General features: G+C 45.3%; 1 protein-coding gene across 1 annotated transcript; it reads left to right on the top strand.

Moving 5' to 3' along the window:
* Positions 1–19,706: 19,706 nt before the first annotated feature.
* Positions 19,707–26,882, top strand: LOC116516975 (neuropeptide FF receptor 1-like). Its single transcript, XM_032229685.1, is given in 4 exon segments — positions 19,707–19,966; positions 19,969–20,094; positions 23,664–23,763; positions 25,555–26,882. Coding segments are annotated over 4 exon segments (1,260 nt in total). The 5' UTR covers positions 19,707–19,791; the 3' UTR covers positions 26,414–26,882.
* Positions 26,883–27,442: the final 560 nt, after the last annotated feature.

Genomic DNA, 27,442 nt, shown 5'->3' with positions numbered 1-27,442 from the left:
TTTATTTCATCTATCATCCTGAAGAAAGATTTTGGAAGCAGTTTTCTATTTAGCTTTGTTGTTTTGTGTGTTTTGTAATCCATGTTCTGGTTCACAATGCCATTGAAATCTCCCATCATACAAATATCAACATAGTCCAAATCCAAGATTCTTTTATGCAATTTTTTATAAAATTTATCTTGTTTTTCATTAGGAGCATAGATTCAATTAGAAGTGTTTTTTTGATATCCATAATTTCCACCATCAAAATTCTTCCCTTTTCATCTGCATAAATTAATTTTGCTGGAATATTATCTTTAATATAGAAGATCACTCCTCTTTTCTTGCAATTCGCCAGTGTTGTAAACATTTTCCCAAGCTTTGGTTGTGTTAGTAGGTGTTCATGTCTCTTTTGAATATGTATTTTGTAGGCAGATTATGTCAAGTTTTAACTTTTCTAATTTGTGAAATGTTTTGAAATGTATAAATATGGAGGAAAGAAAAATGATTACAATCAATATTAATGGACTTAACTCAGCAATTAAAAGCATAATAATTTTGTCTTCTCCTGCTCCTGCTGCTTATAGATTTATACTGCCTCTTTGAAAGTTTCACATCTGCCTAGCAGTAAGCAGGTGTATAAGTCATAATTAGTGCAAATGAGTTCTATCCAGAGATTTTAAATCCACGGGAACAGAAATAACAGTATAAAAATGTAAAGGGGGTATGTAGAATTATGTTTTTCATGTCTGTAAGCTTGAGAACAATTGCAAATCAGAGGGTGAAGCTTTATTTTTTCTCTCCATGCACACTAGAAGACTTAGTGTAGTGGGGAAGGTACTGGCTTAAAAACCAGGAGACTGGGAATTCTAGTCCTGCTTTAGGCATGAAAGTTGGCTGGGTGACTTTACTTCAATCACTCTTTCTCAGCCCACCCTATCTCTGCAGGGTTGTTGTTGGGATAACAGAAGGGGGAAGAAGCATTAGGTATGTTTGCTGGGGTGAGTTAATTAGGTAGCAATGGAAGTGAGATAAAAAAATATCTACACTAAAATACATCAATCTTGTTAAATTAGGGTTTGTTGGATCTGGGCTAAAATAAACTTGGGTGACCAGTAGATGACAAGCAGAGCTAGAATTTTTGGTAACACTTTGCTGCCACCTGGACAATCATCTCAATTTTTGTACTTTGAGGCACAAAAAAAAGCTTGTGTGCATTATATGTTAACAGGCTGCAGAGGAGCCATAGAATTAGAAGACAGAATAATGGAGTTGAAAGGGACCTTGGAGGTCTTCTAGATCTATGGTAGGAGGTCCTATACTACTCCAGACAAATGGTTGTCCAATCTCATCTTAAAAGCCTCCAGTGATGGAGCATCCACAACTTCTGGAGGCAAGCTGTTCCACTGGTTAATTGTTCTCACTTTTAGGAAATTTCTCCTTGGTTCTCTCTTTGTTAAGCTTCCATGCCTTTCTTCTTCTCCTGCTCTCAGGTGCTTTGGAGAACAGGTTGATCCCTTCTTCTGTGTGGGAGTCCCTTAAACATGATTGATTGATTGTTACTGAATATCAATTTCATTTCCCCATGGTTTTAGTAATGTAATAATGATTCATGCCACACAATTTTGGAGAGATTCAATCTGGAAATAAGGAGAAACATTCTGGCGGTGAGAGCAATCAACCCTTATAACAGAAGTTGCCTTCAGAAGTTGTGAGAGCTTCATTCCTGGAAGCTTTCAAGAAGAGACTGGACTGCCCTCTGTTAGAAATGTTGTATGTAAGGTCTTCTGCTTGGGTGGGGGTGGGGGGTTGGACTAGATGACCTACAAGGTCCCTTCCAACTCTGTTAACATTGACTATGTGACTTGGGCTTGCTAGCTTACAATGGGGTTGGTTAGCTTGTGGGTCTGGTGTGTCTCCAAATGCAGCCTTATAATAAAAAGAAGCAAAGAAAGACATGTTAATTTACAAGACAAATTTATGGATGATTCTGTAAGCTTTACCTTGTAAAATGGTGTTACCAAAGAGTTAAAAAGAAATCTCTTGAAATAAGGAAAAACTTGTCAAAGTTTCCTTAGGATGATTTGAGTACTTCTGATAAGTGCTTGTAGAAGCCCAAAGAAAAAACAAATGACAGAAACTTCAAGGATTATTATTAAAATGATGCTCTTTAGATTTATTTGGTTTTCTTAAGAATAATTCATAATCTGAAAAGACCCAGGAAAGAGAACTCTTAGCAGCTGCATATGAGATGCCATCTGCCTCACATAATGGAGGAGGGCATCTGTGGGGTGACAAAGGGGTTGGGATAAGGGGGAATCGAAGCCCCACATCATGTGAGAGCCTGCCGGCTGGTCCAAAATCACAGTGTGAAATGCAACACCCTTTGTCACCCTGCAAAACGACTGTTGTGGCCCTACCAGCTGAGCCAAAAATTCCAAATATGGTAGGCTTGACAGAGAAGCAGAAAAAGACAATGGAGACCCATTTCAGTAGAGTGTCAAGAACATGGCAAGGGCATTTCGTGAAGTTACCAGGAGTTGAACTCCTCCTGAAAGAGATTGTGTGTTTACTTTCATAAACAGCTAAGTGATGATGGGAACACCCACTTTTTAGCAAAGTACTATTTAAAACGCCCCCTGTGGAGAAAGAGACAACAGGAAATAAACATTGTTTGAAAAGAAGAAGTCATTTTATGGGTTGTTAAACATTAATCTTATGAACCTGGAACCATTGTGAAATCTCTTACTCTGTTGTGGGCATCTAAAGCTTTGTTCAGATTCAAAATCTATTTGTGTAGAATTGTAGGGCTGGAAAGGACCTTTGAGGACTTTTAGTCCAACTCCCTGCCCAAGCAGGAGACCTTATATCATCCCAGACAAATGTGTGTCTAATATCGTCTTGAAAATCTCAGGTGATGGAGCACCCACAACTTCCGGATGCAATCCATTCCAATGATTAATTGTCGCAATTTTCAGGGAATTCATCCTTAATTCAAGGTTGGGGCTCTCTTTTGATAATCTACCATCTACTGCTTCTTGTCCTGCCTTCTGATGCTTTGGAAAATAGGTGAACCCCTTCTTCTCCGTGACAGCCCCTCAAGACTTCTATTACATCACCCCTAAACCTTCTCTTTGTTGGGCTCTGGAGCCGCATGTGGCTCTTTCATCCCTCTGCTGCAGCTCCCTGTTGCTCAAAATATGCATCACAGCAGCCAATGTGTGACACCCGCTGGCACGTGATTTATTGGCATTTTCAACCCCTGGTAGGCCAACCATGGATAAATCCAAGAAAGGAAAAGTTTCAGAAGAAAACATAACATTTAATTCAACTACATATGCTAGTTTTGTGGCCACTCAGGAAATAGTCAGGCACACGAAGGGTTTCTGTGGCTCCCAGTGTTTTCTTTTCTGTGGGAAATGGCTCCAAATGGCTCTTTAAGGTTGCCGACCCTTGAGCTAGACATACCTTGTTTGAATATGCAGCCAGAAGAGGGATTTGCATTCCATTCACTCCTTGTGGCAATTTTAAAAGATTATCCTTTCGAAACTTTATTATTCATGCTCATTTGCAATAGGGGGGGAAAAAAACCACCCACCCAGAGGACACCATAGTGATGAGAATACATTTACCTGGCTAATAAGCAGGGTGTCAGGCCTGAAGTCGGTTCCTTTTAGGATCTTTGGCCTGCCACACTCTCTCTTATTTTACTATGCTGTTTCATTAGTGGGGAATTGGGAGGGAGAATAGGAAGGAGTAGAATGTGTGTTGTCAAAATAAAAAATTCCTTTCTAGAAGCCAAAGGTCATCTTTTGTCTCTGCACCTCTGCATCTGACTGGAACTGGATGGATGGAAATGCCAGCGTGGGAGTGGAAGATTGGACCATGTGATGGACTTGTAGGTGTGGGGGCAATCATGAACTTTCAACTGGGTGGAAACCCAGGAAGCTTTCAGATTCGAGTTTTCCACAGATGTGCCAACATGTCTCTCTTAATAAATTGGAAGTTTGAGGAAAGCTCTGCCTTGGACTCTGATTTAATTTTGGATGATATTTGGAAGCACAGGGGTGGGCTGCTACAGGTTCGCCTGAGTTTGGGAGAACCCGTAGCTTATGCTATGGCCGGTTTGGAGAACTCTCACAGTTACTACTATTGAGGAAGGTACCACCTATACTGTACCTGTGCATTTCGTTTTTCTTGCCTATTTTGTGTGCATCCCAGTTGAGGTTAGCTGTGCCAGAGGACTCCTTTTTTCCCCTCTGAGTACCAAAGTATAGATAATCCTTGACTTACAACCGTTCATTTAGCGACTGTCCAAAGTGACAACGGCACTGGTAAAAGTGACTCATGGCCACTTTTCATACAGCCATAGCAACTTCCCCATAGTGATCAAAATACGACCACTTGGCCACTGGTTTCACATTTAGGATGGTTGCAGTGTCCTGGGCTCATGTGACCCCCTATTGCGACCTTCTGACCAAGCAAAGTCAATGGGGAAAGCCAGATTCACTTAACAACCAGGTTACTCATTGAACAACTGCAGGGATTCGCTTAACAATAGTGGCAAGAGAGATCGTCAAACGGAGTGAAATTCGCTTAATTTCACAATGTGAGAACTGGAATGTCATTCCGAGTGCTAAAATTGGACAAAACTTTATTCTGGCTGTCTAATTGGAACTTCCTGATTATTCTTTCATGAATGCAGTTCCAACAGACCTTCCCCGCTGGCTTTGAAATGGTTTGTTCTCCTGAGCTGCTGTTTGCAGAATAAATTGTGAAGATTAACTTAAGCAGATAAGAAGATGATCTCTGGGGGAAGCTGAGCTCCTGCTTGGAGGAGGCCACCCTGCAGTCCACTGGTAATGGCCAAATGAGGCCCTAGGTTCTGACATGATAGCAGTCTTCCAATATTTAAGGGGCTGCCACAGAGAGGAGGGGTCAAGTTATTTTCCAAGGCACCTAAAGGCCAGATAAAGAATAATGGATGGAAACTAATCAAGGAGAGAAGCAACTTAGAACTAAGGAGAAATTTCCTGACTGTGAGAACAATTAATCAGTGGAGCAACTTGCCCCCAGAAGTTGTGAATTCTCCAACACTGGAAGTTTTAAAGAAGATGTTGGTCCAGGCTTTTGCCGACGACCTTGTTTTTATTCTGGAGGATCCTATGGCTTCTGGGATACAAATTCTATGTAAAATAGAGGAGTACAGTATGATAGCGGGACTACATATAAATAAAGAGAAGACAAAACTGTTAACTAAGAATATGACTTTGAATCAGAAAAGGGAAGTACAAAGCCTGCTAGGGATTAACATGGCCCATAAAATACAATACTTGGGAACTTGGCTCACGGAGAGATGTTCCTCTATCAAAGTAGAGAACTATATGAAATTACTACAACAGGTATCTAAGGACATGACTAATTGGAGTGGTAAACAACTATCTTTGATGGGCAGGATTGCGACAGTTAAGACACATGTACTACCGAAATTTTTGTTTTTGTTTCAAACGGCACCAACTAAATTGGACAAATTTTTTTTAAATCCTTGGAGACAATAGTGGCTTGATTTATATGGCAAGGCAAGAAAGCACAAATCAAGCCCAAATGTTGCAAAAACGTAAAGAACTGGGAGGCTTCGGAGTACCCAACTGGGAAGCATATTATAATGCAGCAATTATGACATGGGTGAAGGATTGGGTGACGTTGAGTAGAAGGTGCCTATTGGCTATAGAGGGACATGACCTCCCCCAGGGATGGCACGCCTCCCTCTGGCAAGAAAGAGACACCCCCATAGGTACTTCATGGGATATTATATTCGGAAGATTTTGATGGGGGTGTGGGAAAAGATGAGGAAAAAATACTATCTTAGGTTTCTGTGCTGGTTGGCACCATTAGAGGCCTTAACGCATCCCAGTGTATTTAATTGGACAAGAAACATAACATATAAAGACATTATGACAGAAGATGGCAACATGAAAACAAAGATGGAATTAGAACAGCAGGGCAGGAATCTGGAATGGTGGGAATATTTACAGATTAGAAATAGGTTTAAAAGTGATAAGGTATGGTTTGGGATCTACCCAAACCCTCAGGGCTAGATAAGATTTTGTTTGGTGGAGATAAGAAAATGTAATCGAAGATTTATCAGTTTTTGACCTGTCAAGATGCTAAAGAAGAGATGGATAAAAGCCTTCTAATAACATGGGAGAGAAACTTTGGCTATGAGATTGAAATGGGCAAATGGTGGGATCTATGGAGTAAGACTATTAAACTTACAATATCTACAGCATTTAAAGAAAACATATACAAGATGGTTTATAGATGGCACCTCCCCCCAACGAGGTTAGCCAAAATGTTTCCTGGGTTATCTCCACTGTGTTGGAAATGTGGAAGAAGGGATGGCACATTCTACCTGTTGAATACTAGCGCGGGAAATACAAGCGCGGGGATAAAGGACCCCCCCTTCTGATTGGTTCCCGGGCGGAGCCGGTTCAATCCTCGCCCCGATTGGTCGAGCTAATCGACGGCCCATTGGCTCCTCGTTCAAACCCGGGGGTATAAATGTTTGGCGCGAACCACGCCACGTTGAATCGTAGTCACTCTGTTCTCAATAAAGGTTGCTGTTGCAGACCCGCTTGTCGCGTCCCTTTCCCTTCGCTCCAAGATGCAAAACTGGCGACGAAGGTGGGATCCCGATTCCCGCGACCACGGATTAGAACAAGCCAGCTGCCACCGCGTCTGAATCAGCACGAACGTTATCTCAGGCTGAGAACTCCGGCAGCGAACGCAAAATTTTCTCCGCCCTCTTCCTCCCCCCTCTCTGGCTCCACACCACGATGGCATCAGCGCTTCCTCCTTTCGCGCCATTCGGATCCGCCGGAGAATCATGGGACGGCTTCATGGAGCGTTTCGAGTGCTACTTAATCGCATCGAGGAACCAGGCACAGACCGACGAGGAGAAATGCAGTTTCTTCTTGTCTTGCTGTGAGCCTTCCATGTTCGCCTCTGCGAGAGCCCTGGCCGCCCCGAGGCCAGCCTACAAACTCGGGTGGGACGAGCTGATGTCCAGGCTGAGGAACCACTACGCTCCCTCACCCTCTCTGATCGCACGCCGCTTCACCTTCCGCCGCCGAGTGCAGAAGCCCAACGAATCCATCAGCCAGTTTCTAGAGGCTTTGCGCACCGTGGCCGCCCAGTGCGATTTTGCAGACCTGGAGGAGAACCTCGTAGAGCAGTTTGTATGCGGGGTCCGCGACGCGCATTTGCGCAGCCGAATGCTCCGGAACCACAAAATCACCTTGGTGCAAGCCGTGGAGACCGCGCGAGCAGCGGAGCTCTCCGAACAATCCGCGGCCGACATCGAACGCCTCCAGCTGAAAACCCCCGCGCAAACCGCCGCGGGGCCTTCCACCCAGACGAACCTCGTCGACGACCTCTCTCCTGCTGAAGACGAGGAGGAGGAAACCGTCGGACAAATGAGGACGCAGCCGAAGCGGAGGCCACACCAGCAACCACCGACGCCAGCTCAGCCAGCCTCAAACGCACCTTGCCGCGGATGCGGCGGCCGCCACAGCCGCACATCCTGCCCGTTCCGTTCTGCCGTCTGCCGCCGCTGCCGAGGAGAAGGACACCTCGCCAGGGTCTGCCGGGCTCTCGTGCCAGCCCCATCGTTCATGCAGCCCAGCGACCAGCGCCAGGCACCGCAACGCCGCCAACAGCCACGTCCTGCGAGGCGAGCTGAGGACTGCCACTCAACCTACCAGCCCTCCAGCGCCGACTGCGTGGTCTACCAGGCTTCCCACGTTCCCGCCGGCGATCGCAAGATCAGCACCGCCGTCCGTCTCGAAGGTCAGCTTTGTCGAATGGAGGTGGACTCCGGGTCTTCCCGTTCCCTCCTATCTTGGGCCCTGTTTTCCCGCCTTTGTCCCGGGGTTCCCCAGAGCAAATTGCGCCCCGTCGGGGTCTCCCTCCTAGACTACCAGGGAAAGGGGATTCCCACGGCAGGAATATTCCACATCCGAGTGGAATACGGAGACTTTAAGGGGAAACTCCCAGTTCTAATCGTCAGGAACGATCTGCCCGCTCTCCTTGGGTTAGATTGGTTTCCCGCCTTGGGCCTCACCATAGAGGGGGTGCACAGGGTAGTTCCCCTCACCGTAGATAGCGTTCTAGACGAGTTCGCAGATGTGTTCGATGGGAAATTGGGCTGTTATAAGGGCACCCCCATTTCCCTCTGCCTCGATCCCCAGGTCGCTCCCATCAGGCTGAAGGCACGCAGGGTCCCCTTCGCATTGAGAGCAAAGGTAGACGCTGAACTTGATAAGCTTATAGAGCAGGGGGTAATCGAGCCCGTAGATCACGCCCGTTGGGAAACCCCCATAGTCCTCCCGGTCAAACCCGACGGATCGGTGAGAATATGTGCCGACTATAAGTCGACCATCAATTTGGCCCTGCAGGCAAATCCATATCCGGTCCCCGTAGTGCAACACCTACTCCACTCCTTAGGGCAAGGCCGCATTTTCGCCAAGCTAGATATGGCACAGGCCTACCAGCAGCTTCCCGTAGACGACGATGCGGCTACAGCCCAGACCATCGTCACCCACCGCGGGGCCTTCCGTTGCCGCCGCCTCCAATTCGGCGTTTCGGTTGCCCCGGGGATTTTTCAGAGCCTCATGGAGCGGTTGCTCCACGGGCTCCCAGGCGTCGTTCCCTACTTCGACGACGTCCTGGTCGCAGCCCCCAGCCACTCGGAACTCCTGAAAATACTGCGGGAGGTCCTCACACGTTTTAGGGAGGCAGGACTGAAACTAAAGCGCAGCAAATGCGAAATTGCTGTTCCCAAAGTAGAATTCTTGGGTTTCCTCATTGATGCCCAAGGCATCCACCCCACTCCTTCCAAAGTTGCCGCCATCAAAAACGCACCTGCACCCACCTCTAGGGCGGAATTGCAGGCGTTCCTGGGGCTTTTAAATTTCTACGCCCCGTTTATTCCCCACAAGGCGTCGCTAGCTGAGCCGCTACACCGACTGCTTGACCGGTCAGCGGCCTGGCAATGGGGTAGCCGTGAAGCGCACGCGTTCGCGGCTATAAAAGACATTCTGACCTCGTCGGCAGTCCTAATTCAATATAGCGACAGGATGCCCCTAGTTCTGACTTGCGACGCCTCTCCCTATGGCATAGGGGCAGTCCTGAGCCATGCCCTCCCGAACGGCTCAGAGGCCCCCATAGCCTTCTATTCCCGGACACTCTCCTCCACGGAGCGGAACTACAGCCAAATCGATAAAGAAGCCCTGGCTGCAGTGTCCGGCATTAAGCGGTTCCATGACTACCTCTATGGTAGGAATTTCACCCTTGTCACGGATCACAAGCCACTCCTGGGGCTACTGGCAGGCGACAAGCCAACCCCCCCCATTTTGTCTCCCCGCATGACACGCTGGACGGAGTTCCTAACGGCGTATTCGTATACGCTGTTATACCGTCCGGGTAAGCAGCTAGGGCACGCAGACGCCCTGAGCCGTTGCCCCTTGCCAGAGACGGACACAGCCCACGTGCCCACTCTCTCTATTTTGTCCATCGCCGAATCCGACCTCCCCGTCTCTGCCGCGGACGTCGCAGCTTGCACAAAGGCCGACCCCGTCCTATCCCAAGTAGCTTCATGGGTCTTGAGGGGTTGGCCCACGGAAAAGGTAGCGGAAGGATTCCGACCATTTAAAGCACGACAAGCAGAACTCGCCCTACACGGGGGTTGTCTTGTCTGGGGGGACAGGGTAGTGATCCCCACAGCCCTGCGGGCACGAATCCTGCCCGCACTCCACAAAAACCACCCAGGCATAGCGCGAATGAAAGCCTTAGCCCGTAGCTATGTGTGGTGGCCCTTGCTAGATTCAGAAATTGCAGACTACGTAGGCCGCTGCAGGATCTGCCAAAACTCTAGGCCGAATTCCCCCACTGCCGCCCCCCGGGAGTGGGAAATCCCTAGAGGCCCATGGTCCCGTTTACACATTGACTTCGCCGGCCCCTTCCACGGCCGAAACTTCATGATAGTAGTCGATGCTTACTCCAAGTGGGTGGAGCTGGTAATCATGACCTCCACCACAGCAGAGAGTACAGTGAGGGCCCTTCGTAAGATGTTCGCCACCCATGGGTTACCGGATGTGATAGTCTCAGATAATGGGCCCCAGTTTACCTCCACCACGTTCCAAGAATTCCTGGCCGAACAAGGAATCAGACACGCAGCCACAGCCCCTTATCACCCAGCTAGTAACGGCCGGGCGGAGCGCGCAGTTCGCTCAGCCAAAGAAGCCTTGGGCCGCATGGACCAGGGCGACTGGCAAGAAAGAGTGGCAGCTTACCTCTTGAGCCAGCACTCCATACCCTGCCCAACGACTAATAAAAGTCCCGCGGAGCTCTTGATGGGTAGGAGATTGCGAACCTCCCTAGACAGGCTCCATCCACTTTACGCAGGGGATCTGCCGAGCAACCTGGGGGCCCTCCCTTCCCACGCGTTTAAGTTAGGGGATCCTGTATGGGCCCGCTCCTTTTCTGGGGATCCACGGTGGGTTCCCGCAACCATCACAGCTCTGACCGGCCCCTGTTCCTTCAGGGTCGGTCTGGCCGACGGAACACAATGGAGGCGCCACGTGGACCAATTAAGGCGACGCCTCCCCACGGTAACAGACGGCCCGAGCCTCTCAGATACCCACTCTCAGCACGAGCCACCCTCGATGACCTCCCCCCCAACGGACCGCCTCCACCCAGGGAACGGGGGACCAGCCGATACGAACCTTTCGGACAGACGCGCCTCACCCGGCTACTCCCTGCCTCGAAGCCCTTATCGAGACTCGGAACCTACACCCCAACCAGACTGCGCGGGGCCGCTGTCGGACACTCCTGTTGCCACGGAGACGCCACCCCGGACAAATGGACATTGGGCACGGGGCCGGGGGCCAGCGCTATCTCACGAGGCCGCGTCGCAGATTCACCGCCCCGCCACAGACACACCTCCGCCGGCGGCCCCCCCCGACGACAACCGCCGGGGAGCTACGAAGGTCGGGACGAGAACGTCGCCGTCCCACCTATTTACAAGACTATGTTTGCCCTTCCTAAGGGAACTCTTTGACTAGGGGGGGAGGGGTGTTGAATACTAGCGCGGGAAATACAAGCGCGGGGATAAAGGACCCCCCCTTCTGATTGGTTCCCGGGCGGAGCCGGTTCAATCCTCACCCCGATTGGTCGAGCTAATCGACGGCCCATTGGCTCCTCGTTCAAACCCGGGGGTATAAATGTTTGGCGCGAACCACGCCACATTGAATCGTAGTCACTCTGTTCTCAATAAAGGTTGCTGTTGCAGACCCGCTTGTCGCGTCCCTTTCCCTTCGCTCCAAGATGCAAAACTACCATATTTGGTGGTCTTGTACCGAGGCCACGAAATACTGGAGAAGGATTCAAAAATGGCTAAAAGAGGTTACCGGGGCAAGCATGGAATGGAAACCCGAGAATTTTTTTACTAAGCATAAAATCAGAAAACATGAGTAAATCTATATGGCATTTGAGCCTACATATAATTGTGGCTGCAAGAATAACTTATGCACAATTTTGGAAATCTACTACCATACCGCCGGAAGATGCCATAATTAAAAAGATCTATGAATGTGCAGAAATGGACAAAATGACGGGTTGGCTGAGGGACAAAGGAGAAACAGAACATTATCTTAGCTGGAACCTATGGTATATGTGGGCGACAAGGAGAACAGCAGGGACTTAAAACGGGGAAAGCTAAATAGCAGTTGTTAACAATGGGAACTAAAAGTGAACATGGGTATTGTAACAGATCGCTGAACTTTGTAACGAGAAGATGCTGCTTAGAGACTAAACAATAAGGAAAAAAAAGTTGGGCTGTGAATGACTGTCACCACGGGGGGGAGGGGGGATTGTATGTTTAAAATGTATTTGTATTTGTATGTTTTATCCTTAAAAAATGTATAACCAATAAAGATTATTTTAAAAAAAAGAAGGTGTTGGCTAACGATTTCTCTGAAGTGTTGTAGGGTTTTCTGCCTCCAAGGATGTCAGCCTCTGCTTCGCTACTTGCTTTTGGCTGCCATTGAAATGGGGAGGGGGAGGCATGATATTTGGGTGGGGAAGTATTCAGTACAGGAGTGATTGTAAAAAGGGAGTTGTTCTCACCATCTACTGTGCATGCTGCAGATAGTGGATTTGCCTCCAAGGCCAACTGTCCGGCATATCAACCTGATGATGGTTTTTGAAGATGGAACCCACATGACACCTGAGGGATGTACGGATTGGATTATGAGATGGGGTTACCAGGGGGAGGGAGTTGGGTCACATATTGATATCTATGATTACGCACGCTTTTGCCTCAGATCTTGCTTTGCTTAGCTGCTATCTATTTATAACCAGTAAAAGTACTCTTAATTCTGCAAAATGGAGTTGAGTGTTTCTTTCTTGGTTACTGAGGGAGGCCTTTCCAACTTGACTATTCTATCCTATCCTATCCCATCCCATCCCATCCCACATCCTATCCTATCCTATCCCTTAATCTATTCTATTCCTATTCTATTCTATTCTGAATCCCATTCCATTCCGTATCTTATCCTATCCCATCTTATCCCTTACCCTATCCTATCCTATCCTATCATATCCCTTATTCTATTCTATTCTATTCTGTTCTGTTCTGTTCTGTTCTATTCTACCCTATTCATATTCCTATTCTTATTCCTATTCTATTCTATTCTGAATCCCATTCCATTCCCTGTCCTATCCCTTATTCTATTCTATTCCATTCTATTCTATTCTATTCTATTCAGATATTTGAGATCAGTCAAAAGGCTTCCACTGAACTGGTTTTACACAGTGAATACAAATGATAAAACATGTGAGTCTTTAAAACTACACTTACTTCTCTCATAATTAGAGAACCTCTGGTTGCAATGTAGGGTCATTATATTTGTTCAATGATACCCACAGAGCAACTATTGTATTAGACAAAAAAAAAAAACCTCACTAGCACAGAGATGTTTAGAAATAAAAAAGGAGTCCAGCATGCAGCACAACACGGCACAATATGTTTATTATGGACACTGAACAGAAAAGTGTACAGCCAGGTAACAGAATTGGAAAGAATTAAACATTTTGAATTCATTGGGGAAGATAGTAAAATACGAATAATATGAAACAAGAGAACAGAAGCACTAGAATGCTAAAATCTTTAAGTACATAAACACCAATCAGTGCATTATGAAACCTGTTCTGTCCCGTGATTCTAATGAATATGCAGACACAGTCTTGGCTGTCTGCCACAGCTAATGATGGAGATAAAGCCACCCCTTGGCTAGGAGCCAAGAACGCTATCTTCACGAAACCAAGAGTAGACTTATGGAATGCTTTCTCAACGGCTAGTAAAGTGGACTGTTGTTTCCTGCAAAGATCCCCCTCCCATCGTTCCACCTATAAGCTCTTTGGGAGGGGCCACAACAATAGCCACCTGTCCCTATTTCCTTCTATGATGTCTTCTCCACAGTTGCTCCCTTCTCTTCTCAGCTCTATGCACATGGCTATCAGGGACAACCTCCCTCTGTTCCTCCTCACTGCTCCCTGACTCAGATGCCGCCTGGTGGCAAACAGGCCTCTCTAGTCCCTGCTCTGACTCCAAGCACCTTCCAGGGTGTTCTTCATCCTCCAGAGTAGTCCCATAATGGTCATCGCTGTCAGAGTCCACCAACAGCTCAGCCAGCCGCTGCTGGGCCACAACCAAACCACTTCACAGCATTGTCAAAGAAGTACGTCCTTTGTTATAAAAGAAGGTTGTATAGAATGGCACAAAGTTTTGTCACATTATATCCCTTGTTTCTGTTCGGGCTGAAGAAAAATTATTTCCTAGTGATACAAATTCGGTAGCCCATTGTTGTGTTGGTCTCCAAGGAGAAATTAAATGTAATAGTCAGCTGGTGTGCCAGAGAAGAGAGAATTGGAGTTAAATGTAGGTGGTGAATTTAAGGGATGCAGAATAAATTAGGTCCATAGTTCTTACACACACACACACACACACACACACACACACACACACACACCTGCCACTTTGAGACCCACATACGAATTTTAACTCATTTTCCTCAATGTTATTTAATGTGAGAAGTGACAGAAAACATTTTGCAGCCTTCTCTACAAAGGACAGGTACCAAACCAAAAACGGGGGCACTCAAGGGGTCAGCAGGTCTGTGGGTATCAAAAAAAAAAAAAAAGTCACAATGAAGGGATGACTGCATAACTGAAGCCCTCCCACAACTGCTCAGTTGTTTTGAGAAAATTATTATTCAGCAGACTGTAACCTTCTTTCTAACCAATAGAGAAGGACCAGGAGAGACAGGACAGCAGTCTTCCAATATTTGAAGGGCTGCACAGAGCGGAGGGGGTCAAGTTATTTTTCCAAGGCACCCAAAGGCCAGAAAAAGAATAATGGATGGAAACTGATCAAGGAGAGATTCAACCTGGAAATAAGGATAAATTTTCTGACAGTGAGAGCAATCAACCCATGGAACAGAAGTTCAGAAGTTGTGGGAGCTTCATCTCTGGAGGCTTTCAAGAAGAGATTGGACTGCCTTCTGTCAGAAATGGTGTAGGGTCTCCAGCTTGGTGGGGGGTTGGACTGGAAGACCTCCAATGTCCCCTCCAACTCTGTTAATCTGTTAAATCTGTCAATATTGCATGGCAGATGGACCTCATTCAGTCGTCTTTCCCTTACCCATCTCATTGCCTATGTGTACTCCTTGATTTACAACTGTTTGTTTAATGACCATTCAAAATTACAACAGAACTGACAAAAGTGACTTCCAACCAGTCCTCACAATTTTGACTATTGCAGCTTCCCCATGGTCACGTGATCAAAACTCAGATGCTGAGCAACCAGATTGTATTTACAAAAGGCTGCAGTGCCCTGGGGTCACGTGATTAACATTTAGAACACAGAATATAAAATCACAGGGCTGGAAGGACCCTGGAGATCTTCTAGTCCAACCCCCTGCTCAAGCAGGAGACCCTGTACCATTTGAGACAAATGGCTGGGCAATCTCTCCATCTCCAACAATGGAGCATACACAACTTCTGGAAATATTGAAAAGGCATTTCTCTGGATGTGAAAAGGAAGAAACATGTTTTAAAAGACAGAATAGCTTCCTACCACTTCCTGCCCATCCCCCTTTGTCAATGAGCCATTAAAGCCTGAGCTAGTCCACTTTACATAATAAAGAGTTCTCCCCTTCAGCTCCAGAGTGATGGGATTAAGGCATGATAATATTGGCCCTTTACCCAACTTGCCACATGGCATCTGAGAACTCAACCAAAGCTGGATTCAAAACGCAGCCTAGAGAGTTGCCCCTACATGCCCCCCATGGGAGTCTGACAACCAATCAGAATACAAGATCAAGATCAAAGGCCAGAGAGGGCGTAAAACCAGGGACTCAGCTTCTCTTCCTTCCTTGCCTTGCCTTCCTTTCTCTTCTCCACCAACATTGAAGACTGTGATCACCTTTTCTGTTCAGGACTCAAGCCATGTGGTCCTGTCCACCATTAAAACCATCTTTCCAAGCAGCCTCCATGTCTCCAGTGTCTTTTTCCCCACTTGGAGCCGAACCCAGAAGGACATTTCTTTCAACAATCCCTTAACAACCCTGGCAGAGTGGTGGTAGAACCAGGTGCTACTCAACAATGGCCTTGCTTAGCCATGGAAATTATCCTCCCAATTGTGGTCGTAAGTCAAGAACTACCTGTATTCAAAGACTTCCTTCTTGGAAATAGAGCCTGCCTGTGCTGTGTAACCCAGTTAGAGTTGCACTATAAATAAGGATCTTTACTCATTTTTGCACCGTTTTGTAAATGCTTTGGTAGCCAGTGGTTTGCTATCCTAAGAATCCTCATAATCACAATTCCCAGGGGAGAAATCTTCGTCATAAGTTCACTTCTGTTCTCCCGAATCTGTACACATTGTTTGCTGTGATTTCTAAAGCAGGGGTAGGCTTCCTGGACAGATGCAGATGTAAATCACTAGCTATTTATCATAAACCTACCAGTTTCTCTCTGGCTCCTCCCTCCCTCCCTCGCTTCGTCTTTGATATAATTCCCACCAAATTTTCTCTGCAACGGGCATTCAGTTTTTCTTCAGACCTTCTAACTCTGAACTTGGGCACATCTGTTTCAAAACAAAGCAGGGCGCAGGGGATTTACTTCTAAAAAGAATTGTGTATATTAAAGGGTGTATTTTTCCCCTCTCACTTTTGAACGAAGAAGATGTTTCTCATGCAAACGTATGTATCTAGATCTAAGTACATTGCAAACTTAGGATGTGTGTGTGTGTGTATGTGCATGTGTTTGTGAGATACGAGAGAGTTAAAAAGAAATAAACTTAAATCTTATTCAGGAATATTTGTTAGAAGAGATCTCTTTTGTGATGCCAATGTGGACAGCTTGTGGCTACGGTATATTTTTGTTAATGGAAATGACATATTATGTTACCTGCCCCGATTAATATAGTGATGGGAAAACCAGTTTGGATGATTAAGTGCCATTTAGAGCACTTAATGGGAATTCAAAGGGAGACTTAATCATTCCGAATTCATTGATGAACCTTTCAGTGGCTCTGGAAACAACAAGGGTATTCTTTCTCTTTTTGTCCGCCATTCTCATATATATAGAGGCTGTTAAAAGATCCTGTAAGAAAAGCAGATATTGTACGGACCAGTTTGAATTCATTGGAGGAGTGAAGAAATAGAACTGGGTAATTATATTTTCCATTTTTTCCCCTAAGCTCACTGAAATTGAGGGGGGGGGGTCAGCTTCAACTTAGCTGCCCCTTCTTCTCTCTTAATTGGCACAATCAAAGTTGTGCCAATTAAGAGAGAAGAAGAATGGAAGGGGGGGGGCTAAGTCTGGGCATGTTATGATTGATTATTTTGAAAGTATCTATTAGTTTTCACAAGGAAACTATGATAGGGTACAGAATTCATTGCGATCTTGATGTTTCTAGACAAAATGTTCTATAGGAAGCTGTTTCCTGAATATTGAGTGTTAAAACAACCAGGAGTCCAGAAGATTAAAACTCTGGTCCTAGTGACTAAGCCAAACTGCAATATTATCTTGTACATGTATATTTGCCTTCATTCATTAGAAGTTATTTTTATGACAGACTAAATCCTTCTTAAAACTTCATTTTTTAAAATTCAAGGTTTTTATTTTTTATTACAAATGTTGACATATTTTATAAGCAGAGTGTTGTCCACGTCTCTTCTTTTACATCCTCTCCCATATATAGTCCATTTTACATCATAGTTCTGTTTCCAATTTCAGCCATATTATTCTCTTTCCATATTTTTCATCTTCAACTTATTTTCTTCTTATTAGAATAGAATAGAATAGAATAACAGAGTTGGAAGACACCTTGGAGGTCTTCTAGTCCAACCCCCTGCCTAGACAGGAAACCCTATACCATTTCAGACAAATGGCTATCCAACATCTAAAACATAAACAATATCGCTAATTGGCCCTTCAAAGGTAAACCAAATTATCATTTCATATTTCATTGGTTGGTCTACTTTACTATAAGCAACATGCATCCTCCAATTCAGTTTTTACATAGAGAACATTTACCTTAATTAATTATGCACAATGAACAATGTTACCATAATTCCTTATATCTTAATTGACTATATACCATTAACAATATTAATACAATTCCCTTTAATCTACTAATTTGTCCCTTCTTTCCCTTTCTCCTCCTCTAACCATTTTCTCTTGATCTCTCAAAGATTCCACTTCTTATTAATTTCCTTAAATCTGGGCATATTGTGATAGAGTATTTTGGAAATATCTATCAGTTTTTGCAAGAAAACTGTGATGGGATACAACATTCAAACCGATGTTGCTGTTTCTAGGCACAATATTTTATAGGAAGCTGTTTCCTGAATATTGAGTGTTAAAACAAACAGAAGCCCCGAAGATTAAACCTCTAGTGGTGACTAACCCAACAGCAATATTATCCAGGGACACATATATTTGCCTTCATTCACAAGAAGTTATTGTATGACAAAATCATTCTTAAAAACCTATTTCTTAAAACCCTGTTCTCATCCAAGAAGCTGCAGCTGATCCAAGAAGATCCAGTCAGAGCTGACGAAGCTTCTTGGGTGAGAAGCGAAACGTCTTCAAAGAAAAAACAAGAAAATCCAGTTGCCTCCTGAAAAAGCACTTTGGGGTTTCCATTTTGTCCTTTTCGCCCCTGGCAGCCATTTTATAATAGGAAAGCTCCCCAGCAGCCATTTTATAATGCACCAGGACAAAAAGGTGGGGAACCTTGAAATACATCATAACTTTTAGGTCATTGTGGTACCAGCATGTTGGGAAAAAATTATTTTCAGCAATTTTACCTGTTCCTCTCCCCCCAATTTGATCATGTGTTAAGAAGGAAGCTCTGAGAAGCATCAAAATGGCTGCATATTGGAGCAAGCATCAATTGCTATCAAGAAAAATCACCATTATATGATTGGGCAGGAAACTTTCAATATCTTTGGAGCACAGTAGGTCACCAAATAAAAAAAAATTCTTCTCAGCTAGTCTAAATAAAGGACCTCAGGATTTAATGCTGAAATGGGGGGAAATGTACAATGTGTTGCTGGGAATGAAGCATTAACACAACAATGTTCAACTCTATTTAACTTGCTCTACATGGAGTTATTTGCTGTGAATTTTGCCAGAATTGCAGAAGTCATCAACTAGATTCAGAGGTCAGGTTTCCATTATTGATCCCCAAAGTAGAATTTTTGTAAGCATTGGCAATTAGAACCTCTTCATGGAGAACTTTTTTGACCTTTCATATTTCCCCCCAGAGAGTTTATAACCTGTTTCCTACCTGCAAGGTGAAAATCTGGAAAGTCAAATGAAAAATTCCACACACGAGCTTCGAGTTAGAAACTCTGAAGGAGAACTTTCCTTTCTTCCAAAACAATTCCAGCAATGAATATCCAAGGACATAATTGCTTAGCCACTGTGGGAAGCTCTCCCAACCCACAGAAGAATGAAATATTTTGGGGAATATTAAAAAGAGGCAGAATATTACATTTCTCCAAAGGGAAATGGAGAAAAATCTTAATAAAGGGAGAAAGCAGCCCCCAACAACCTCCAGCAGATACCTGACGTCTTTAGAAATGAATATTTTGTGCCCATTAAGAAATCCAGGCCAATCTATTCACAAATAAAACACCTTCAGCTCTAGTTGATGGAATTAAGAAGGACAGGGCATGATCTTTAGGACATACAGTAATAGGATTAACCCACAACCAATCAAATAAGAAAAGCAGACAAAGCAAACCACAACATTACAAAATACTGTAAACTGTTTAAAAATCCTTGCACTCATCAAGCGGCATATGCGGCATATGGTGGCGCAGCCGAGGTGGCGCAGTGGTTAAATGCAGCACTGCAGGCTACTGCTAGATCAGCAGTTCAGCGGTTCAAATCTCACCGGCTCAGGGTTGACTCAGCCTTCCATCCTTCCGAGGTGGGTAAAATGAGGACCCAGATTGTTGGGGGCAATATGCTGACTCTCTGTAAACCGCTTAGAGAGGGCTGAAAGCCCTATGAAGCGGTATATAAGTCTACTGCTATTGCTATTGCTATTGGTTCTGTTCATCAGTAAACTTTCTTTCCTATGCAGCCTCCATTTTATTCCCAGCTTGGAACTGGACCTGGATTTTATTTCCTACACCACAATCACGAAGTGCTCATTTGTTTTGTAGGTGAGGCAAGATGGATGCCAAGGATATTGGGCAGAAGGGAAATTCAGCCAACGAGACACATGTAGGAGACCATATCAACAGTACCTTCCTTCCTTACTACCAACATTCTCCAGCTGTCGCAGGTCTATTCAGCCTGGCGTATCTCATTGTCTTTCTCTCCTGCATGGCTGGAAACTCTTTGGTCTGCACGTGGTAGCAAAGAACCAGCGCATGAGGACAGTCACCAACTTCTTCATCCTCAATCTGGCTGTTAGTGACCTGCTGGTGGGTATCTTCTGTGTTCCGACCACTCTGATAGACACCCTGATCACAGGTGAGAGTCATTCAAAGGGCAAAGTTGGACTTGCAGAAGTATGAGTTGTTTGAGGTAGATCAAAGTCAGGAAAGAGACCTTTGGTGATATATGAAAGAAAGGAATGGGTTGAAAGGGGACTGAGGCAGGGGTGAAATGCTGCCGATTCGGACTGGTTCTCCCCAACCAATAGTAAAAAAAGGTTCTGACAATCAGCTGTGACAATGTCACGTGATCATCAGAACCTTTTTTTTTTTTACTTTGGCAGGGTTGATTCACCAGCTCTTCAGCTCCCCCTTGTCAACTTGTAAAGCGTTTCCATGCCTATTATCAAGTTGACATTGAAGGGAGGGAGAATTCCATGCATATCTTCGACCAGGGTCGGATCTCAGATTTCTACAGCAGGCGTGTGAGGTGCGAAAGTTTACAACCTGCTGCAGCACCTCGTTGGTGAATGTGATTTATGACACAGACTGAGTTTACAGCCTGCTGCAGCACTTCATTGGTGAATGTGATTTATGACACAGAGTGAGGGGAGGGGAGACATGGGGGTAAAGTTCAGACACCATTAACCAGAAATCAGATTTGGCTCAACAGCAGAACATGTCAAAATGTTGCTCCTAATAAATGACTGGATTTCTTTTGAACTTTGTCTAGAGGCTCGTAAATTAATTAGGGCATCTTTTGGAATCTTCACACTCCTTGGGGTCTTCCCCAGCTTCTCTGTTTGCAGGGGTTGGGGGGAAAGGATTCCCCATTCAGCCTTAAGAGAAAAGAAGTGCAAGCTTGCTCCTGGCATTTTTCCTTTTGGCTGAAGCTTTCAAAGAGAGCGAGCGTGCATTTTCTCTCCCTCTGAAGTTGCAGGTGTCAGGCTGGGGGAGAAAAGGCTCCCGGCTCCACATAGGGAGCAGGAGAGGCGAGGAGCAGCATCAGTGGTGGTGCAAAGTTGCCATTCTAGAAAAGGGTGGGAAAGGTGAAAGGGAAGTGAAGCTCCTGGGGGGGGGAGGTGTCAAAATCCCCCCTTTTCTTCACTAAATCCAGGTAAATTTGGAAGAGCCACAGCATCGCCTGGAATTTTTCATCAGCTGCAGATTTGAGCTCTGCTCCCCAATCCCCCTATGATATGAAAGGATGTTCCAACATTCTTCCCCTCCCTCTCTTCACCACTCCCCCTCCCGTTAATCCCCAGTCTTTGTCTGACCCAGCACTTCCCACCAAGCCACGCCCATAGAATCAGTGGCAAAATATGTAGATTTCACCACTGGAGTAAGGAGATCCTTTTTTCTATCACAGTCACTCATGCCCTAGTCACTTGACTATTGCAATGCGCTCTACATGGGCCTGCCCTTGAAGACCATCCAAAAGCTCCAGTTGGTGTAAAATGCAGCGGCCCGCAGGGTTTTGCACAGACTCCGATGTGCACATGTATCACCTCTCCAGCATGAGCTGCATTGGCTTCTGATTTGCTTCTGGGTGCAATTCAAGGTGCTGGGTACAATTAAAGCCCTTAATGGCTTGGGACTACATGATCTGAGGTACCATATCTTGTTGGTCACATCTACACAACCCATCAGAGCTGGGAGGCAGGGAATGTTGCATGTCCCATCCCCGAGGGAGATACACCTAGTGGGACACAGAAGAAGAGCCTTCTCTGTGGTGGCTCCCTCTCTCTGGAACATCATCCCCCCAGGGATTAGAATGGCCTCCCCTCTGACACTCTTCCAGAAGGTGCTGAAGACCTGGTCCTGCTAGCGGGCCTGGGGAACCCAGAGCGGGATGGAGCCCATTAAATGGCTCGTGTGATCTGCTGTCACTGGGGTGGGGGTGATTTTATTATATTATACTATATTAATTTATTTGATTCCTTTTCTTAGTTTTATTGTTTTAAATGTAGTTTTATATTCTGTAAGCTGCTTTGAGTTGCCATGGGTGAAGAAGCGGCGATATAAATTCCTTAAATGAAAATAAAAGACAAGAAAGCACTGGTTGAACATGGGAGGAAAAACTGCCAAATAATAGTTCTGTAAGGCATCCATTAGAAGGAAATGCTTTAATCTGGATCCCTGTTGATAGCTTCCATGCAACTTTTTTTAAAAATAAAAAGAAAGCTCCACTCACTTGAATGATGCCATTGCATTATGATTCTACCTTGTGATTCGTGATCATAATAAAGGTTTGATTGACAGAGAAAATATCATCATGCAATTGCCTTTCTCCTCCCAGCACCTGATCACTCCACAAAAATAGCCCACACTGGTCTCCTCTGGAGTGGAACCATTAAAGTGCCTTGGAAAGAAACTAAGAAAGGAAATTTCAGCGGTTCCAGAGCGATAGGTTAGCTGCTTCCCCCAACCCAGGTTAGCTCCAAGTATTCAGCTGGTTCAGACTGGTTCGCCCAAACTGGTAAAGGAAATTGGTTCTATGCTGTCCTATTTAGGCATGTTTTTGAGACTGGGCAGATGCGCAGAAAACACATGCACAAGCAAAGCACATGCGTAGAAGAGGCAAAACAAGTGGGCATATGTGCGGCGAACCGGTGATAACAAAATGTGAAACCCACCACTGGTTAGCTGCAGTATGCTCCTGAAACTGAAAGATTTGGCAAGGAAGAGAGACCCTAATTTTGGCCTTTCAGAGAATGTAAATTAACATGTTTCAGTCTTCCTTCCCTTGATAAACTCATAGCAATGAGCATAAGAAGTGATTTATCTTGGCAAACCATCCAATATTAGCAAACACACCCTGATGTATTCTTGCAATAGAGGGTGCTCTTTGCAAATCCATACATTCTATATTACATTATAGACATAGATGATATTCAGCTGGTTCTGACCAATTCTGGTGAACTGGTAGCAGAAAGTTTGTGTAATGACTCATCTCCTAACTTAAGAAAGTAAAGACTCTTGATTATTTCAAAAGGAACCTTTAATCAAGCAGGATGGAAAACCATTAGAAGCAAAGCAGCATCTGAAACCCTTTAGGCAATACAAGAGGGATTAAACTGATAATGACCCTTTGTCCGAATGCAGATTCCGACCAATACACAAGTGTGAACATGTTTCCTTAACTCTTCTGCTCTGAGAGTCGAATAACACACACATTCCCATGGCTATCTCTAGTTAGACATTAAAGTAAGATATCTCACATGGCCATCATAAACATTCCTTCAGAGATGCTGGGACCTTCAGTTTTCAGATGACAGGAAACCAGTTGTAAAGTTGTAAAACTCAGTTGTTACAGATACAGCTAGTGATTTAATTCCGAGGCCCCCCTCCTCCCAATTGAATGGCAGTATCACTTTTAGGGATCTGACAGTTTGAGTAGTTCGGAGAACTGACAAATACCACTTCTGGTTGGCAGCGCCCCTGCCTATTCTCTGTCTCCTGAGTCCCTGGGTTTTCTTTTGTTGCCCTGCATAGGAGAATGGAGCTGGAAAGCAGGTTAGTGGGGTGGGGACGGTATGGAGATTTTACAGTATCATTCCTCTGCCATGCCCACCAAGCCACGCCCACAGAACCAGCAGTAAAAAAAAATTAATCCCACCACTGAGGTAGGTCAACTGAGGGTCTCTTTGTGCTCTTACCCAATAGGCTGGCCTTTCAACCAGGTGGTCTGTACAATGAGTGGCCTTATTCAAGGAACATCTGTCTCTGCTTCTGTCTTTACCTTGGTGGCTATTGCCATGGACAGGTAGGTTGATTTAACTCCTGGTGAATCTGCTATGACACCTAGCAAGGTGGAAGTGGGCAGGGACACCTGTGGGGATCAAACACATCAAGGGCTTCACCCTTGATCATGCAATTGGAACTGTTGTGGTCCACCAGCAGCTAGCGGAGCTGGTGGCAAACTCAGAGAGTGAGGAGGTTGGGGAGGAACATGAGCCAGTCCTGGAGTCTGGGGGAGGCTCTGATGAGGGCTCTGTGTTGGAGGCAGAGAGGGGACCAGGGCCATATGCCAGCTATAAGATGCCTTCAGAGTCAGACATTAGTGAGGCAGATGAACAGCTGGAGCCTGTTCCCAGTGTATGATGTGCAGAGTTGCCAGACGAAGGGAACAGCTAAAGAACAGGGGTCGACTTGGGAGTAAGGCCACAGGTGGATGATCAATGCCCCCCCCAAGAGGGAATAAAAGAGGAGCAAAAGGGGAGTGGAGTTTGCAGGAGACAATTAGTTCATTCCCACATTCTTGCAAAGTATTGGGGTGTCTGAAAGATATCAGCCTGGTAACTCTCCAAGCCTGATGAAGGTCAGTAATTGTGAACTATCTTGGGAGACTGTGGGTCAAGACTTTGCTGGAGAAGAATTCACTGTAAATTAAATAAAAAGGGTTTATTGGGATGAGGACTCAGCTTTGTGCTGCTGGGGAAATCTAGGTCAGAACAGAAATGTAAAAATGGATGGTGGCTTCAATCATGGGTTTCTAGCTACCATCTTGATTTTTTTTTACATCAATCCCAGTCCATGGATACCCACAAATGAAGCTTTGTTTGGAGTTGGATAGACCTGAGCTCCCAAAACTGAGCTCTTACCCAGGAAGAAAGCATTGTGTGCTTGTTCATTTGTTTGTGTGTCTCCATCTGTAACTACAGGTAGTCCTCAACACACAACTACAACTGAGCCCAACATTTGCGTTGCGAAGCAAGACAGTAGTTAAGTGAATTTTGCTCCATTTTACAACCTTTCATGCCACCGCTGCTAAGTGAAGGAAGGAAGGAATAGCAATAGCATTTAGACATATACCATTTTACAGTGCTTTCCAACCCCCTCTAAATGATTTACAGAGCCAGCCTATTGCCCCCAACAATCTGGCTCCTCATTTTACTGACCTCAGAAGGATGGAAGGCTGAGTCAAGTTTGAGCCAGTCAGTATCGAACTCCTGGCAGGGGGCAGAGTTTGCCTGCAATACTGCATTTTAACCACTGTGGTTCCAGGAAGGAGAAGGAGAAAGGGAATATGAGAGAGACAAAGGAAGGAAGGAAGGAAGGAAGGAAGGGAGGGAGGGAGGGAGGGAGGGAGGGAGGGAGGGAGGGAGGGAGGAAGGAAGGAAGGAAGGAAGGAAGCACTTGGACTTATTTACAACTTTCCAGCCTTCTCTAAGCGGTTTACAGAGTTGACCTCTTGCCCCCAACAATCTGGGTCCTCATTTTACTCACCTTGGGAGGATGGAAGGCTGAGTCAACCCTTGAGCTGGTGAGACTCAAACTGCAAGCAGCCAGCAATCAGCAGAAATAGCCTGCAGTACTGCATTCTAACCACTGCACCATCACGTCTCATGTGCGTATATATAGATTAGGAGTAGGGTTCCTAGGTATTTATGTATCAGTAGGTATTTCTCTTGTGCCCAGCCCATTCCTGGCTGTGCTACTAGGAATTTTTGGAGTTGAAACCCAATCTTCTGGAACGGGTACCAGATTGGAACAAAGATAATACAGATTAGTTTTGTTTTTTCTAAATCAGTTTTCTCACTTCTGTCTCCCCCAGATTCCACTGCATTGTTCTTCCTTTCCAAGAGAGGCTCAGCCTTCCCAAGGCCTCGGTGATTATTATTGTGGTGTGGTTGCTCTCCATAGCCATCATGTGCCCTTCAGCCATCATGCTCACCGTTGGCCAGCTGGAAGGCCACTACATGGTTCTTGGCAATGGCAAGAATGCCACTTACCCCCTCTATACCTGCTATGAAGCTTGGTCAGACAACAGCATGAGAAAACTCTACACAACAATTCTCTTTGTCCATATCTACTTGGTGCCACTGACGCTCATTGTCTTCATGTATGGAAGGGTTTGCCTAAAGCTTTGCAATTCTACTGTGCCCGTCCCTGAACACTTGCCTTGTGCCAACCGAGCCAATGGCACCTCCAAAAAGAGAATCAAGATCATCAAGATGCTAATCTTGGTCACACTCCTCTTCATGCTCTCCTGGTTACCTTTGTGGACTCTCATGCTGTTGGTGGATTACATGGATTTGGCTGATGATCACCTGGACTTGCTAACTAGTTACGCCTTCCCTTTTGCTCACTGGCTGGCTTTTTCTAACAGTAGCATCAACCCTGTCATTTACGGCTACTATAATGAAAACTTCAGAAGGAGCTTCCAGGCTGCTTTTAAGTTCCAGTTCTGCTCCCAGGAATTGACCATGCAGGAACCTTATTCTGAGCACCCACTCGGGCCCATCAACAAAATCTTCACCCAGGCAAACTCATCTAACTCTTCATCCTTGCAGCTGACTCACCTGTCCTCGAGGAAAACTCAACCCAAGTACCCAAGCCCCATCTTAGAAGACATTGATAAAAGTATGAGTTACCATGTTGTTAACCATGCTTGGAAGAAAACCAGAACTTAAGAACAATGAAAACAAGGGTGTTAATGAAAAAAACCCCACCTTTCCCCATACATTGCTACTTCTCCTCTTGCCCCCAAATCTCAGCTGCTCTATGTTGTATAATGTAGAACAATGTTTCTCAATATTGCTGACTTATAAGGTGTGTGGACCTCAACTCCCAGGATTTCACAAACTAAGGATTATTCAGATAAGAAGGAAAGCAAAAGAACATCAACCTTGATTGAATAAGGATATACAACATCATGCCTTGGTTTTATGACTTCCTATCAGAGGTGGTATTCAGCTGGTTCTGACTGTTTCTAGTGAACTGGTAGCGGAAATTTTGAGTACTTCAGAGAAGCAGTAAATACCACCTCTAGCTGGCCCTGCCCTCATCTATTTGCTGCCTCATGAGTCCTAGCTGGTTGGTGTCCCACCCGATTGGCTGGGTCTTCTTTTGTTGCCCTGCACAGAATGAAGCTGAAAAGCAGGTTAGTGGGGTGGGGAGGAGAAGGAATGGGTCTTTTACAGTATCCTTTCCCTGGAGTGAGGACAGAATGGTGATTTTACAGAATCCTTCCCTTGGAATGAGAAGGGAATGGAGATTTTACAGTATCCTTTCTCCAGGAGTGGGGAGGGAATGGGGATTTTGCAGTATCATTCCCCTGGAGTGGGGAGGGAATGGAGATTTTGCACTATAGTTCCCCTGACATGCCCACAAAACCAGTAGTAATTTTTTCTAATCCCATCACTGCTTCCTATGGTCACTAGCTCACTGGATGGAATTTATTTATTTGTACAAATGAATCCCAAAAGCCAAACGACCAGACTGAAAAGAAATAGCAAAAACTTAACGCAAGCCACAAACCAGCCTCAAGAAATGGTAACAAACACAGAAAATGTGTTAATTTCAGGTACCAGAAAGCAACTAAAATTGCCAGGAATGATGCAGGAAAAAATTCCCATTGCTGCTCCAAAGACAGTCAACTGGATTCTGGGTGAAGTTCTCTGGAGGAAGCACTCCATGGAAAAGGAAGCTTCAGGGATGTC

This window comes from Thamnophis elegans, chromosome 13, assembly GCF_009769535.1.
Source record: "Thamnophis elegans isolate rThaEle1 chromosome 13, rThaEle1.pri, whole genome shotgun sequence".
Lineage (NCBI taxonomy): Eukaryota > Metazoa > Chordata > Lepidosauria > Squamata > Colubridae > Thamnophis > Thamnophis elegans.
The sequence above is the reverse complement of the archived record's forward strand: the minus strand, read 5'-3'. Positions and strand labels throughout refer to the sequence as shown.